The 15,262-nt window shown below is 48.4% G+C and overlaps 5 protein-coding genes across 5 annotated transcripts; 4 read left to right on the plus strand and 1 right to left on the minus strand.

Annotated features, from left to right (window-relative positions):
* Nucleotides 1–290: 290 nt before the first annotated feature.
* On the plus strand, nt 291–1,883 carry FSUBG_13398 (salicylate hydroxylase; the record flags this gene model as incomplete). Its single annotated transcript, XM_036678284.1, has 4 exons — nt 291–317; nt 370–582; nt 635–1,350; nt 1,400–1,883. The coding sequence occupies 4 exons, from the start codon at nt 291–293 to the stop codon at nt 1,881–1,883; spliced, it is 1,440 nt and encodes a 479-aa protein (XP_036531141.1).
* A 62-nt stretch (nt 1,884–1,945) lies between these two features.
* Nucleotides 1,946–7,505, minus strand: FSUBG_13399 (nacht and wd40 domain protein; the record flags this gene model as incomplete). The annotated part of the gene is made up of 7 exons (XM_036678285.1): nt 1,946–4,384; nt 4,449–6,128; nt 6,179–6,470; nt 6,523–6,644; nt 6,695–6,951; nt 7,008–7,362; nt 7,419–7,505. The coding sequence occupies 7 exons, from the start codon at nt 7,503–7,505 to the stop codon at nt 1,946–1,948; spliced, it is 5,232 nt and encodes a 1,743-aa protein (XP_036531142.1).
* Nucleotides 7,506–8,651: 1,146 nt separating this feature from the next.
* FSUBG_13400 (lipase 2) lies at nt 8,652–9,998 on the plus strand (the record flags this gene model as incomplete). The annotated part of the gene is made up of 1 exon (XM_036678288.1): nt 8,652–9,998. The coding sequence occupies one exon, from the start codon at nt 8,652–8,654 to the stop codon at nt 9,996–9,998; it is 1,347 nt and encodes a 448-aa protein (XP_036531143.1).
* Nucleotides 9,999–10,816: 818 nt separating this feature from the next.
* Nucleotides 10,817–13,227, plus strand: FSUBG_13401 (cutinase transcription factor 1 alpha; the record flags this gene model as incomplete). The annotated part of the gene is made up of 5 exons (XM_036678289.1): nt 10,817–10,851; nt 10,906–10,945; nt 10,999–11,150; nt 11,196–12,125; nt 12,324–13,227. 5 exons carry the CDS (start codon nt 10,817–10,819, stop codon nt 13,225–13,227), a joined length of 2,061 nt encoding a protein of 686 aa, XP_036531144.1.
* Nucleotides 13,228–13,877: 650 nt separating this feature from the next.
* Nucleotides 13,878–14,814, plus strand: FSUBG_13402 (uncharacterized protein; the record flags this gene model as incomplete). The annotated part of the gene is made up of 3 exons (XM_036678290.1): nt 13,878–13,985; nt 14,040–14,498; nt 14,677–14,814. The coding sequence occupies 3 exons, from the start codon at nt 13,878–13,880 to the stop codon at nt 14,812–14,814; spliced, it is 705 nt and encodes a 234-aa protein (XP_036531145.1).
* Between the last annotated feature and the right edge of the window lie 448 nt (nt 14,815–15,262).

Genomic DNA, 15,262 nt, shown 5'->3' on the forward strand with positions numbered 1-15,262 from the left:
CTTGACGACGTTCTCTGTTGTATCGTAGATATACTTCAGAAAGATTCATGTGATTATCAATCAATGATTGCCAAGGTAACAAGCTTTATTGCTGGTAAATCGGCAGATGCTGCGGTGGTTTTGTCTTCGGGGCACCGTCGGGAAATGATCCCGCAACACACGCCCCTCATGCTGCGACACACAGCACAAAACTACATAATTCGTCTGTGCATTGCTGACAGCTTACTTACAAGTACACCATTCGAGGATCCGTGTCAAGAGTCCAAAACATACATGTGACTAAAACAACAATGGCAAAGAACAAGATTACTCAGCCGGTACGTGTCAACGTGCCCTCCCCTCCAGTGAAGCGAGGTCTCACTCCAATAGGCAGCGGCATACCCTTCACGATCCACTAATCTCCTGGAGAGACTCCATCAAACTGCTAAGCATGCTAATGGCAACGGTCACTTGTCCGGCTCTCAGGTCAAGCTTCAAATCTTGATTGTTGGTGCAGGACTTGGCGGCTTAGCCACGGCTGTTGCGCTCACTCGTCAAGGCCACGAGGTTACAGTCTTGGAGCAAGCAGCTGTCTTGGGCGAGGTACGTACTCAAAATGCAAAAGCTCGACCGTTGTCTGACATCTATACTTTAGGTTGGTGCAGGTATCCAGATCCCTTCGAATTCGTGCAGGTTGCTCATGAAATGGGGTCTCGGTCCATATCTTGAACAATATGCCGTGAAGCCAGATAGTATGACATTTCGACGATGGGAGAATGGCGATTCGATCGCCTATACAAGACTCTCCCCAGACTTTGAGGACAGATACGGAGCGCCCTATTTAGTCATCCATCGAGCAGACTTCCATCGCGCCCTTTGCCGCCGGGCAGAAGACCTTGGAGTAAAGATTGTGACTGACAGCAGGGTCACTGACTACGACGAGTCAATTCCTTCCGCCACGACTTTTGATGGTCGCGAATACCGTGCCGATCTGGTCATCGCTGCAGACGGCGTCAAGTCACAAGCTCGATCTGTTGTTCTCGGGGGTTCAGACCTGCCGCCGCAAAAGACTGGTTTTGCTGCTTATCGCGCGACAGTAAATACAGAGGAGATGAAGCAAGATGAAGACACAGCCTGGTTGCTTGAGAAGCCTGGGATCAACATCTGGTACGTGGGAGATCCCTTCAGCAGTGCAGCGAATGTTGACCATCCTAGGATTGGGGAAGACCGACACGTCATGACGTACTCTATCGCTGGGGGTAACTCTTTCAACATGGTCTTATCTCATGTCGACCATTCGTCACCGAGTACATGGAATGCTGAGAATGCGATCCGCGATATGCAAGACTCGTTCAAAGACTGGGATCCAAAGTAAGTCGTTTCTTCTCCATATGCACCAATACTTACTGAACGTCATTAGGTTGTTCAAAGTGATCAAGATGATCAAGAGTACACTCAAATGGCCCCTAATGAGCGGCAGCCGTCTCCAAACTTGGATCTCCAGGAGTAAAAAGCTCATTATCCTCGGAGACGCTGCCCACGCCATGGTGCCATACATGTCCCAAGGTGCCGCCATGGCCGTAGAAGACGGAGCCGCTCTCGCTACAGCCATCTCAAAGATCAAGTGCAAAGACCAAGTATCGACGGCTCTGCATGTCTTTGAGAAGGAGAGGATGAGTCGAAGTTACGGTATGCAGTCTGCAAGCTTGGTAAATGGGAAGCTATGGCATTTTCCAGACGGTCCTCTACAGCAAGCTAGGGATCTTGGGATGAAGGCGGAGGTGGAAGGGCGGCCGTTTGTTGAGAGCACAAATCAGTGGAGTGACCCTGTAACTCAGATTTGGGCGTATGGATATGATGCTGAGGATGCCATAGAAGAACTCTGGAAGAGCGAGGGCGTATAGCTGCTGTAACATAAATCAACCCTACTAAATACAGAACTAGGTACCTATATCGCCTGCCCATTTTATTCCTCCATTCTTAGCTTTGTCCATCGCTCTCTGATAGAAAGCCTGGTTAGATCAAGTTCCATCAAAACAACACCATGCTTGTCTGTCTTGAAGGCAACCTTTTTCCCCTTGATCGTCACCCTCAAAGTCTGATAGCCCGGGGGTAGATAGAGAATATTGTCCCAACCCCAAGTGATCCACCTTTGATGGGCAAGGACACACTCGTGGGGTATCTCTTGCTGTGTTGACTGTGACGCGTCTGTATCTTGTAGTGACCACCGAGGAACAAGTAGATTTCCGACTTGAGATTCAATGTGGGCGCCGTCGTTGGAAAATCGAAGCTCGTCGCCCGGCAACTGGCAATCAAGTGCCGCCAGTTTCTCCCCTTTGGAATTCCAAAACTGCATCTCATCCCTGGACCGGTAACTGACGCAGAGTCCCAAGATCTGAGTAGGCGAGATAGCCGCTTTCGTTCCATAGACCATATGCTCACTATCTAGCTTCAGAGACCCAATCGGCTGCCCATCGGAAGTGTTCCGGATGATGTATTCCCATGAGTCATAGGAATCTCTGTATCCAAAGGCCGCAACCGACTCACTATCTTCAGCAAACCTGACCGGTGCCCGTTCAGTAATCTGCCACATTGTGATGTCGAAAGCAGAAGATTCTTGTCCTGTTAGCACTCTAACGATGTGTACCCGACGTTCATGCAGATTTAGGTTTGAAACGTATAAAACGAGTTCGCCATTCGGAGAAAAGAAAATCTCGCATATCGGGTTTTGGACCTTTATCCCCTCAAAAAGATGAGCCCCTTTGGAAATGTCCCATACGTGAATGGTTTGACTTATTTCTGAATACCAGGCCACTCGGTCCTTCAAAGGAGAGAAGACAAGCTCGGAGACGTCCCCCTGCAAGAGGGACACACTCTGCCATGTCCCCGTCTCGAAAATCGAAGTCTGGGATGAACCAACTATGGCAACCAAGTCGGCGTTTGTCGAAAAAACGGCATTATGCCAAACGTTGTGATTAATCGGCATCTCGAATTCTTTGAATGGCTGTCCTTCCATTGTAGCGCCCCAGAACTGGACTCGATGTTCAGTCCAGGTCGCCAAGAACCGGCCATTTGGGGAGAATGAATGTGTGCGTGGCACGACTCGTTTGGACACGTCACCACCCGTATTCCACTTCCAGAGCTCACTCTCGACCCCTCCTTCAACGAGAAGTAGATCGTCGGCTCCAGAGATAAACTCAAGGCGGCCATAGACAGAGTCGAAATGGCTTTCCAGTGGCACCTCCTGGTCACTAATGTCCCCGGAAGCTGTGTCGAGTGTCACAGTCCACAGATGAATTAGAGTCTCCCACGCTGGCCTTGGGAACTGAGCTGGGATTATTGAGGCCATATATCGGCCATCTGAAGAAAGAGACAACTGTTTAGAGCCGTTGGCGACGTGGAAGCGACCAACCTCTTTCCCGCTTGTACTCAGGCGTAGTCGGACGGGCTTTCCGCTGGTCTGAGCAGCAATATATTGTGCACCATTTGGCGAGAAAGCAACTGACCTGAGATCATCAAACTCGTCTTGGGGGACCAGAGAGAATCGGAAAGACTCTTGCCAGGTTTCAGTATCCCAATGCACAACAGTCCCGTTGATTGCTGAAGCCAAAGTCTTCCCTTGATCCAAGAATCCAACATCCCAGATCTTGTCCGTACCGACATGCAGGTCTTTCAACTCATCCGTAGCAACGTCCCACATTTGGATGGAATATCTGTAGTAGCCTATTTCGACCACGATGGCCAACATCTGCCCGCCGGGCGCGAACTGTATTGCGCGAGGTGTGCCGCTGAGGTCGCGCTTGAGTTTCTGAGAGCCGTCTATAGCTAACCATAATCCAATACGGTCATCACCATCCTTAGCTGTTGCTGCGATCATGTCGCCTTTGGGACTAATCGCGATCGAGTGCTGGTGATGACGGAATTCGGCTCCTTTGAGTTCTACCATGAGATTTGAGCCAGGCTCCCAAACACAAAGGAATTCACCCAACCCTCCAAGCGCAATCTGTTTGCCATCTTCCGAGAACGCCATGCAACAAATGGATTCACGAAACTCGAGTCTCTGCAGTTCGATTCCTGTAGCAACATCCCATAGCTTTACGGGTCCGGTGTATCCCGCTGATGCAAGGACCGTGTTATCAGGGGAAAAGGCGAAGCTCAAGTGGCTCTTTTCTGAGCCTCCCAAAATTAACAGCTCTGGGTTCCAAATCAGTCTCGGTGGGCTTACAACTTGGATCCACCGAGGCATAAACTGCGAAAATTGTTTGCGTATGATGCTTTTCCCGGGGCTGAAGAGAAGTGCAGACACGTAAATTTGCATTGGAGCCCTTTCGATAATCCAACTGTTCTCGCGTAGGAAAGGCATTGCATCTTCGACAAGCACATGGAGGTCAGGACAGTCGGCCTTCTATATTATCAAACATTAACAAAAGGCTTGCCGGGGTAGAAACACGGGATGTGAAATGAAATACCTCTGTCATTTTCTGGAGGCGACTCATGGCCAGAATAGCCACATGTATCTGTCTCAGCAGGCTGAGTGCCTCGAGCCAAATTAGGAACTTCTCTCGCAGGAACTGGTGGATGAATCCATCATTCTCTAGAAAGACATTGCGTCTCTCCTCGGTCAAACTTCCCAGATGGTCAATCCAGTGATGGCAGCAATACTGCAAGTACTGCGGAATACACCTGTCGACAACCGAGGGTGCAAGGGCTTCGATACGGCCGCCCGGATGTTGAAGGTCGCACATATCCTGATAAAGACCAGTCCCCATCAAATCGATACACTTTTCCAAAATTCGACCATGGACCTCTTCTGGATATACTCGAAAGTCGGATGGACACTGATCGCTCAGAAGGAACTCGCTGAAAGAGAGATGGATCAGGGTCAATGCGCCGCTGTCCTGCTCGGGAATGTTGACCACGGCGCCAAATGCGGCGACTTGCTGTTTGAGGTCTTTTCTTCCTTTTGAGATGAAGCGACCAAGTGAATCGATGGACACCGGCCTAAACAAAACAGACATGGTTCCTAGAATCGACCTGATCTCGTCTGCTGCCTTATGTCTCTCTCTCTTCAGCCTTTTAGAGTCTCTTCCGACGTAATGGTACTCCAGAATCTTCTTGAATACCTGGACTTGGTGCCCGTCAGTCTCTCTGAACTCATCGCCGCCGTCCAGAATAAGCTGCAGTCGACCGTCGAGATCTTCGTCATCCAGCTCATAGTCAAGGAATCGGCAGGCTACAGAAGCACACAGGAATAGTCCCCCTGACATCTTCCTCAGTCTCTCAATCTTGTCGGTGTTCAGCCAGTCTTTGGGCCATTCCTGAGCAATAGCAATTTCTGATAATGTGTGTATGAGAAACCTTGAAATATCATCAATGTCGATCACCTCGGATTCCTTTAGAGCGTATAAGCTGTGACTATGATTGACATAATTCTGATTTCCAATCCTCTCGAGATGGGCCGAACGGTAGAGGCCTCGAAGAATCGTCACGAAGTACTTGGAGATGTAGACCTCTTTCCGGCTAGTTACCAGGATCCGGATATGGACCTTTGTCTTATCTAGGCTGAGGTTCTGAACAAGCTGAAGAATCTCTTTGGCATTCGAACACTCATCAAGAGCGTCTATGACGATGAGGAGTCGGATGGGAGAAAACAACTCCTCGTCAAGAGATAGGAGGGGATCTCGGATGAGCAAGCGAAGCTGCTCACCAGGTGACTTGTTGTCGACATTGAGATTGTCTTGGATCGCCTTGGAAATGTGGCTTCTGAGTCTGGGTACACTAAATGCTAAGCATCGCGCGACACTAGTGACAAGATTTGCCCCTGAACTTCGTCTCCTATCGTTACTATTGAAGAACCAGGTAGCCCCAAGCGCGATAGAAGAATGCGGAGGTTCTGAAGTGGCAAAAGGCTTCCGTTTGTGAAGTCGTTGAGCAACGGTCAGAGCAATACTGGACTTGCCCGTGCCAGCCATACCATGAAGCCAGAACACGAAGGGAGCATCTGGATCTTCCACCCAACTTTGGATCATATTCAAGGTCTCGACCTGGGTTCCCTCGAGGCAACCACCGTGGTCTTCCACCTCTCGAGAGTGGAAGAGGGCGGCACCAACGCACGTTAGTTGTTCAAGTCGAGTATCGTCTGCGCTTTCCTACTAGAGCTTAGTATGCTTCCCTCCAGCATTCTCAGGAGAACCAATACCATCATCTGCTCACGAAGAGCCTTGACACCGTCTGAAATGGCCGGAAGCTCAGACAAGGTCCTGTCGCTTCCGAGGGTGGTGAAGCCGCCCGCGATCTTTGCATTGGCGTTTTGTGCATCTTTCAACATTTCATGCCACGCGTCTGCCTGCACGGCATCACGGCCAATGCGCACAAGAGAACCATTCTGATAGTGGACTATAAGTCTGATCTGAAAACGAAGAGAGGTTGCATAAAGGTTGATAATCTCCTGTTCCATGCCTTCTAGAAGAGATGAGGTTACTGAGTCCTGTCTGATATGCAATAAGTCAACTGCATTTCTGTAAGCCGCAAGAGGATGCGCACTGTTCACCTTGACGCAACTCGTCCAACCTGCGTTCAACCACGCTGCTTTGCAGGGTCAGGAAGCAAATATCCTCAAATGCTGTGGCAGCATCTGTATCTTGCTGGAATATGTTTTGGAGGAACTAATCGCGATCAGGAAGAGCATCGAATCTTGGAGGGCCACATGAACTACCGGTATTATTGCCATCGCACCACCCCAGACTAAAGCAGCTGTCGGCTCAGCAGCCACACCGGCTTTGATAAGGTCTTTTTGCTTTTCAATGAATTTGATAACTCGGTGAATCTTGTCTCGGACAACAACTTGTTTGCCCTGCCTGATAATGACGACTCGTTGCTCTGAGAGGCTGTCAAGCTCTTTCCTGACCCATTCCTGAATCAGGTTCTGATTGGTTTTAACTTCTTCGAGGTATGAGGTAGCTGGTGTTTGTTCTATAGCTATCATGTCAACTTTTTGGACCCAGCTGCAGGATTATACCAATGCGTACCGGTGGGAGCAACGTTTGCATGGGTAAGGACATATTTCTCATACTGGAGCAGTTTACTCTCGAAGTCCTCTTCTTTGCACAGTTTGTCGTACGCCTGTTGCCAAAGACTGCACCCCGAGGGAACATCGGTGCTCTCGAGGGCTGGATTTGAAGACTCCACCTCTGTATCGGTTGGAGCAACTACAAGGGGGGAAGAACCAGACACAGACTGATCAGGTACTTCGTCCGTTAACTGAACCGTTGGTTGGTTCGATGGTTCGGCCATAGCTTGGTGAGAGAATTCGGGCGTCAGCTGGCTTGTCAAGTCTGCTTGGACTTGGTTCGTCGGCGCACGATGTTCATCGACGAGATCCGGCTGATAAAAAGGTAAGCAAACAGTGATCTAAAGCCAGGCATTAAACAATCCCTTACCGCATTTCCTTCCTCTGTGGGCGTCCTACCATGTTTGTTCAGTCGTCTCTTGATGCGGGCGGGGATGCCCCTCAAGTAGTACTCCATGCCTGGCAACAAGCCAAGACACCAAGCTGGGTAGGCTTGATGAATTAGACAGGGGAACAGCTACAGTTCACAGCATTGACTGCATCTGCTTCACTATTGTGAAGAGACTGGTCACGTACAACGTAGATTAGAAACTGCGAGGCAGAGTTTAGACAGACGCTTATCTTCACGCAACTCTGTAGTTCAATCATCCAATAAGTGTAGTTTCGCTTCTGCGGCGCGGAGGGCTTGAAAATATGACTTTTATTGGCTGAAGGAATTGTTAGGCTCTGTCAGCCCAGGCAAGATTGGGCCTCAAATGTACATAAGCGAATACGAAGCACATTGCTGCCAGTCTGACTTATCCTCCATGCTATACTCAGTTGCCCTTGCGCGTATAAAAGAGTCTAATATATTTATATATAATCTTATTCTTTAGATCTTCACTTATAACTACATCATTTCAACCACCGCGGTGAGCATATACTGTACATATTCTGTTAAAAAAGAGCAGGGCTAAAGATACATTTTCTACATTCTGACGAATAAGAAGTCTCGAAATCGACTCCACAGCCTCGTCCCATATAACACAATATACACAGTATTGCCGATGGTGTAGTTAAATAACTATGGTATAGCAACGGTCTATAGCTGCTGCAACGTGAATCAACACTGATGCATTTGTTCTCAGACGCATAGGGTCCAGCGTGGACAAGCTTGTGATGCTCGGCGCCATGGCCATAGAGGTAGACGCTAAGGCGCGGTTTGCAATTTCCGTGCAAGCCGAGGACGGACTTTGCAGCAACAACCCGGCAAGGAAGGGATCGCCATGGATACGTCCCCAAGACCAAAATAGCGGCTCGCTAGCTTGTACACCAGTAATGTGGGGTAAATGTCACTCTGCACAGGAGTAAAGCACTTTCTCCTTCTTAGTCAGGCTAAGCTGAGTCGCTCAGTCCGAGGATTCACATGGGGCAATGGAGGACTGGTCTGGGGTAGCATAACAAGAATCAACCAAATTGTCTATTTAACTATGTTTGATATCCTTATCATTAAGATAGGGCCATCAAGCAAACCATCTTCAGCTTATCATCTTTGGGGCGCTGGCATAAACCCGTTTGATGAAGTTGTTGACTATCAGACCACTCAAGTCCAATCACTTCAGTCATGTTTCCCCGTTTCATCCTACTGTCGGTCGCGGCATTCTCCACTCTAGGTCTGTCTGTTCCTGTCGTGGAGAGACAGCAGCCTGTACTCCCTACAGAAGATTCCTTTTACAAGGTCCCTGATAACATCAATGACTACCCTCCTGGCACTATCATCGACTTTCGCAAACCGCCGTCGCCCATTGCTGCATTTGGTGTATCTCCTGTCAACTTGAAAGACACTTGGCAGATCTCCTACAGAACCAATGACAACTTTGGCAAGGCTCTCTCAACTGTCCTCACTGTCTTGGTCCCATACAAAGCCGACTACACAAAGGTCCTTTCATACCAGGTCGCTGAAGATGCAGCTTATGCCGGCTGTGCTCCATCCTATGCCCTTCAATTCGCCTCTGCCACTGGCGGACCACTTGGAACCATTGTCACCCAAGCAGAGCTTTTGCTGATGGAAGCAGCTCTCGAGCAGGGATGGGTCGTCGTTGCTCCAGACCATGAAGGTCCTGACGCAGCTTATCTGGCAAACAAGCTTGCTGGATATGCCACCCTTGACGGCATCAGAGCTGCCATCAACTCGGCCAACTTCACTGGTATCTCCAAGAACCCCACCGTCGCAATGTGGGGATACTCTGGTGGCAGTATCGCGTCAGCTTCAGCAGCAGAGCTTCAGCAGTCCTACGCTCCAGAGCTTCGCATCGCTGGTGCTGCTCTTGGAGGCACCGTTCCCAACATCACAACTGTCATCAAGACTATTAACAAGGGACCTTTGGCTGGTATTATCCCTCCCGGCATGGTCGGACTCTCCAAGCAATACCCCCTTCTCAAATTAGGACTTGATGCTGCCATCAAGCCAGAGTACAAGGCTAAGTTCGACGCCGTTGGCAAGCAATGCTTTGTGGCGGATGTTCTTTCGTTCTTGGGACAGGACGTGGTTGGAATGCTCAAAGACCCTGCCATCTTGACACAAGAGCCCGCCAAGAGCATTTTGGAGGAGAATGCTCTCGGTAAATACAGCCCCAGCATTCCTCTGTTCATTTACAAGTCCATTCAGGATGAAGTCAGCCCCATCAAGGATACTGACGAGCTTGTCAAGCTCTACTGCGCTGGTGGAACCAAGGTTCAATATGATAGAGACTTGCTCTCCGAGCATGGGTCGCTCGCTATTATTGGAGCTGGAAAGGCTCTGGCGTGGTTGAAGGATATCATGAATGGCAAGAAAGGGCCAAGCCAGTGCAAGACTAGTAACGTGGTGTCTTCCCTCCTGGACCTAAGGGGTTCAATCACTCTCTCCGCTGCGTTGATTGAGGCCCTTATTGATCTGGTGGGAAAGCCAGTTGGCCCTATCATTGGCTAGAGAACGAGCCCGGGCAGGGCCTCACTTGCAGTCTTAGGTAGTTTACTACAGTACGCAGAATAGAGCGCAGCGTCTGTCAAGTCTCACAATTAATGCTCTCCACCGTCTATCCAGCTAGCCCTATTGATTGACAAGCGCATCACAATAAAACACAATAATTGTGTAAGGGCTAGTCGTACACGGTGTACAGTAAATTCTCACGAAGCTTATTACAGCTAGCTTGGAGCTAATGCAGGAGAATACGGTACTCTTTATTAAGTCGAAGGAGCTGAGTGCTGTAGTTACATACTTTGTTATTTCAGAAGATACTATCCTTGCATAGCTGAGGGCCTGCCGTTTAGCTGAAGTCTATTGCCGGCTAGCGTGTTCAGGAGAAACAAAAGTGACATCACTTTCCCCGTTGCAGGATCCAAATGAGGTAGAAGTGAGTCTTGTTGCTATGCATATCCCTGTCCCAAATGGCCCCAAAGGTCGGTCATACCCGACCCCCTTCGGGCACGTCCCGTTGAGACCATTCTCAGCCAACCCCGCTTAATCATTCTCCCTCCTACCGAAGCTCCTGGCTACAGTAGTACTGTACCGTTACATTTAATAGTGCGGGGTACAGTAGTGCAAACGCTATTACTGCGCTAGAGCAGGCTGTTGGTGCCTTTTAGACGATCTTTATAGGTCTGCTGATGGTCATTCTCCAACATATAACGCAGCCAGTGTGCAGTTTGGCAACGGATGAGGGGCTCTGCATTTTAAACTCATCCTGACAAACAATTTGGCTTGTGGATATTGATCGTCATTTATTTCCATTTCTTCAGATACTAACCATGGCTACATCAGTTCAAAAACCGCGACAAAGGAGGTATGCACATAGGTTCTCTTGTCCTTGTTGGAGTGGTGGAATTAACAAATATAGATACAGACAACTCACAATTCGATCCTTTCGAGCCTGCGTGGTAAGTGACCTGACACGCCACTCATCTTATCCTGGATCTCACATATTCTTCAGACATGTCATTTGAGAAAGGTTCGATGTGATGCTCTGAGCAAGGGGATTCCCTGCACCAATTGCGCTGCATTTAATGTCAAGTGTCAAGTTCCAGGCATAGAGGAACCCCTCTTGAGCACTCTGATAAGCCGTGCAAAAATAGGGGACAAGACGTATGAGGCCCGGTGATCCGTTTCATGATCTTACGTGCTGACAAGCACTAGCGCACAGAGAGATCCCTCAATCGCCCGCATTAGTACGCCAGCCTCAAGTACTCAGGCGTATCAAACAAGTCCTCAACAAGATGGAGTTGCGTCACTAACCAAATTGAATGTTCTGCCTATCACATCGGCAGGCCATGTTCTTTACCTTGGCGAATCCGCAGGCTTTGACCTCCTCCTTCGTGGAAGCCAAAGCCCCGTACATTTCCCCATGCCTCAGGATACACATGCGCTGTCAATACCTGCGGGACTAGACCCTCTCGAGATACAGATCTTGAAGCGCAGAGGGGCCTTTGTACTACCTCCGAAAGCGCTTTGCGACGACTTGATAGAGACATTCTTTTCTTGGGTACACCCGATTGTACCCGTCATCAATCGTACAAAATTCATGTCGCAATATCAAGATGCCAGAGATCCTCCCTCAATGCTCCTCCTCCAGTGTATCTTACTGGCGGGTGCCCGAATTAGCACAAACCCGCAGTTGAAAGTTGATGGCTCAACTTCAACTGCCGTTGCAACATTTTATCGTCGCGCAAAAGCCCTTTATGATGCCGACTATGAGCGCGATCGAATAACATTGGTCCAATCAATGCTCTTGATGGGGTGGTACTGGGCTGGCCCTGATGACATATCAAAGAACATGTTTTATTGGAGTCAATCCGCGATCACTGTTGCCCAGAATTTCGGTCTACATCGCAGCATGGAAAGTTCGAGACTGTCAATAAGTGAAAAGAGGCTGCGTAGGCGGATTTGGTGGACGCTGTTTACTCGAGATCGCGCTTTGGCTGTTGCCCTGGGACAATCAATATCCATCAACCTCGATGATTGCGATGTCGATATGATAACCGACGATGATTTCATCGAGCATGATGGGAATGATATCGACGAATACCCGCCCGATCCTGTTCACGTGGAATTCTTCGTCCAGTACGTGAAGCTGTGTAAGCTGGTAGGGCTTGTCGCATCGAAATATTCCAAGTTATCCAGGCATGGTCAAGACTGTAACGACATCACCTCGATCAGTGCAGCCCTGTCCAAATGGAATCAAGAGTGCCCTGTCACCATACGCTGGGAGAGATCGAAGCACCATTTTTGGTCTGGGATACTATACTTGCACTACTTTAGCGCTCGTTGTCTGCTGCATCGCGCAAGCTCCCCTCGGAACAGAAGGACTTTGCAAGACACAAAACAATCTTATGGATCACCAGATGGAACTGTTCGCGCGGCCAACATGATAACCTCGATTATCGAAGCCCTCAGCGACAAACAACAACTACGTCGCTGTCCTCCATTTATCGTCCACAGCCTCTTTTCAGCAATTGTTATACACTTACACGTGTCAAACACGCCATCTCCGTCTATCAGTAGACTCGCCAACCGACGACTCAGCACCTGCTTGGGAGCCATCAAAGATCTGGCACAAGTTTGGGTGGTGGGAAGAACAGTGCTGACAATGATTGAAAAGATCTCAGGTCTCAGCAGAGAGGAGAAGCCGTCACGATATAGCAATGGCTCCGCTCTGAAGGGCGAAGTCTTTATCGACCTTGGATGTGCCGACGCTTCAGGTCCCGCTTACAGCCCCAGCAATGGAAACCCGCTTACAGAAGCCAGAGATAACACTCAAACACCCCAAGATCTTCCAAATTGTGACGAAACACTGCCTTATTGCGAAGCACATACTCCGGTAGTCATAGGCTTCCCTGAAGGGCATCCTAATGTGCACGAATATCCTCCACCTCCCGACCTCGGTGATCCCCAACCGAAAATTGGTTATAGTAGCCTACTATCCGATGGAACTTTTCTCTCGGGATTCGTGCCTGACACATTCTATGTTGAGAACACGGCCCAAATCTGCAACGCAATGACAGACATGACAGCACTTACATGGGATCAGTTTCAGATAGGCTGTCAACAAGATTACAGTATTTCAGTGCCTTGGAGTCTGGAGCTTGACTTTCAAGGCCTAATACCGCCAACGATGGGTACAGTTTATCCAGAGTCAGGATTCTCTATAGAAGCTAGTAGTTAAAAATACAGTTTTTATAATAATGAGAACAGATAATTTTTTAATGATAATTCTATGAGCAAAGTAATTAGTAGCTTAGAACTATACTGCGAATCCGACAAACCATAGCTGTCGCCTCTTCCGCCATCTTAAGGACCACCATGACGCCCATTCCTGTCCCACCAACTATCGCCCTTTGATTTACAAGCTTTGCTAATCATGCAATAGTAAAGCGAGTCGAATAACTATGAGTTCGTACTAGCACTATGGCAGTTAACATTTGACTTGCTAAGATCTGGATGCGTCTTGGGTTTCTGATATGTTGGACTTTGCCGTTATAGGTATGTTTTTCCTCTGGTTCTAGATATGATCTATTGGTGTGGGGCCTCGGGTCTGCCGAGGGAACCAAAGAGATAACTACTGGTCCGTGGTGGATGGATATCCTACTAGCGGCCGAGGGTCTCGGGCAGCAACTATAGTGGATATGAATCGAGGTCGTTTGGAAGTCCAGTGCCGGAATTCCTGGAACTATAATATTGGCCTAATGCCTTGAAGAATATTATATAAATTCAAGATAATAGTCTTCGGGGATCTATCACCCTACAATCTTTAACTTTTGCTGCACCTATTCTGCCTTAACATTTCTCATCGAGTATCTTCAGCAATCTTTCGAAATGGCTGCCGTTCGAGATGTCGATATTCTCACTTATGATGGATTGAAGTTGAAGGGAACTTTTTACAGCGCTGGGCCCAATAAGCCTTGCATTGTCATGAGCCATGCAGTGAGTCAACTTACGTTGATGAAACATGAGATAGATCCTAACTCGAAGTTATAGTTCTCTGGCCATCGTGACCATTTCTTACCCGAGCTCGCTGCCAAGTTCAACGAAGCTGGCTATGGAGCATTGGTTTATGACAATCGATGCTGGGGCGATAGTGAAGGCCTTCTTCGCTGTGAAGCCGATCCTGTAAAGCAGACACGAGATTATCTCGATATCTTCAACTTCGCTGCAGCGCTTCCAGAGGTTGACCCCACAAAGATTGTCTACTGGGGATCGAGCTTGTCCGGAGGCAACGCCATTTGCGCTGCTGCCATGAATAAGAGCTTAGCAGGCATTATTTCACAAGTCCCCTTCGTATCCGGCGGTTCCATGGCTCGCATCACCGGAGCTCCCAAATCTCTTCTAGTCTCTCATCGCACCCTCAACTCAGAGATCCAGATCCCGATCTATCCCAATTCTGTCGAGGAGGTTCGAGATGGTACCACTAAGGCTATTCTCAAAGATGCTGGAGCGGTTGGGTTCGCAGAGGAAATGACCCGGCGAGGCTACAGCTATGACAAGACAGCGACTCTTCAGAGTCTAACTAACACGATCATGCACGAGACAAACGGGGGTTATCCATCATATCTCCCCAACGCCGCTGCTCATGATTGTGGCGGATGATGATGTGTGTACTTACACGCATTTGCAGCTAGAGGCTTTTGAGAAGGCACTGCAGCCCAAGACCCTCAAGATTGTGAAGGGAACTGGCCATTTCGACCTGTACTATGGCAAGAGGTTTCAGGAAGTGGTTGATATGCAGCTCGAGTTTCTGAAGAGCATCTTTTAGTGGTAGAAAGACAAACCAAGGCGATATAAAGAGTGCGAGATAGGGTAGATATTTGACTTGAAATAGAGCAGGTTTCTTTTATGCTACATTTTGCTTAGGATAATGCATGGTTACTCCGAGACTGGCACAGAGAAAAACATCAACTTATGAGCCAGATGAGCTTGAAGCAGCACAGAAACTTTAGCAGTGAAAATCGGTATCCGAACCGGCAAGGACATAATTATAAATTATTAGTCAGAGTTTTAAGTTTCGGATTGTAAGGACCCTGTATTTCGCTAAAGATTGCAGAACATGTCTTCTGTCTAAGTGTAAGATCTTTATATATAAGGTACGTGCTATAAGTATTAGTAGCAGTTTTTATTAACTTAAAATAATACTTCTATTAAATTAGTTTAGGTAATATACTAGCTACTTAATATAATTACTTAAGATAAGCTTTTTAGCCTAT

Source organism: Fusarium subglutinans (genome assembly GCF_013396075.1).
Source record: "Fusarium subglutinans strain NRRL 66333 chromosome Unknown NRRL66333_c0000338, whole genome shotgun sequence".
NCBI lineage: Eukaryota > Fungi > Ascomycota > Sordariomycetes > Hypocreales > Nectriaceae > Fusarium > Fusarium subglutinans.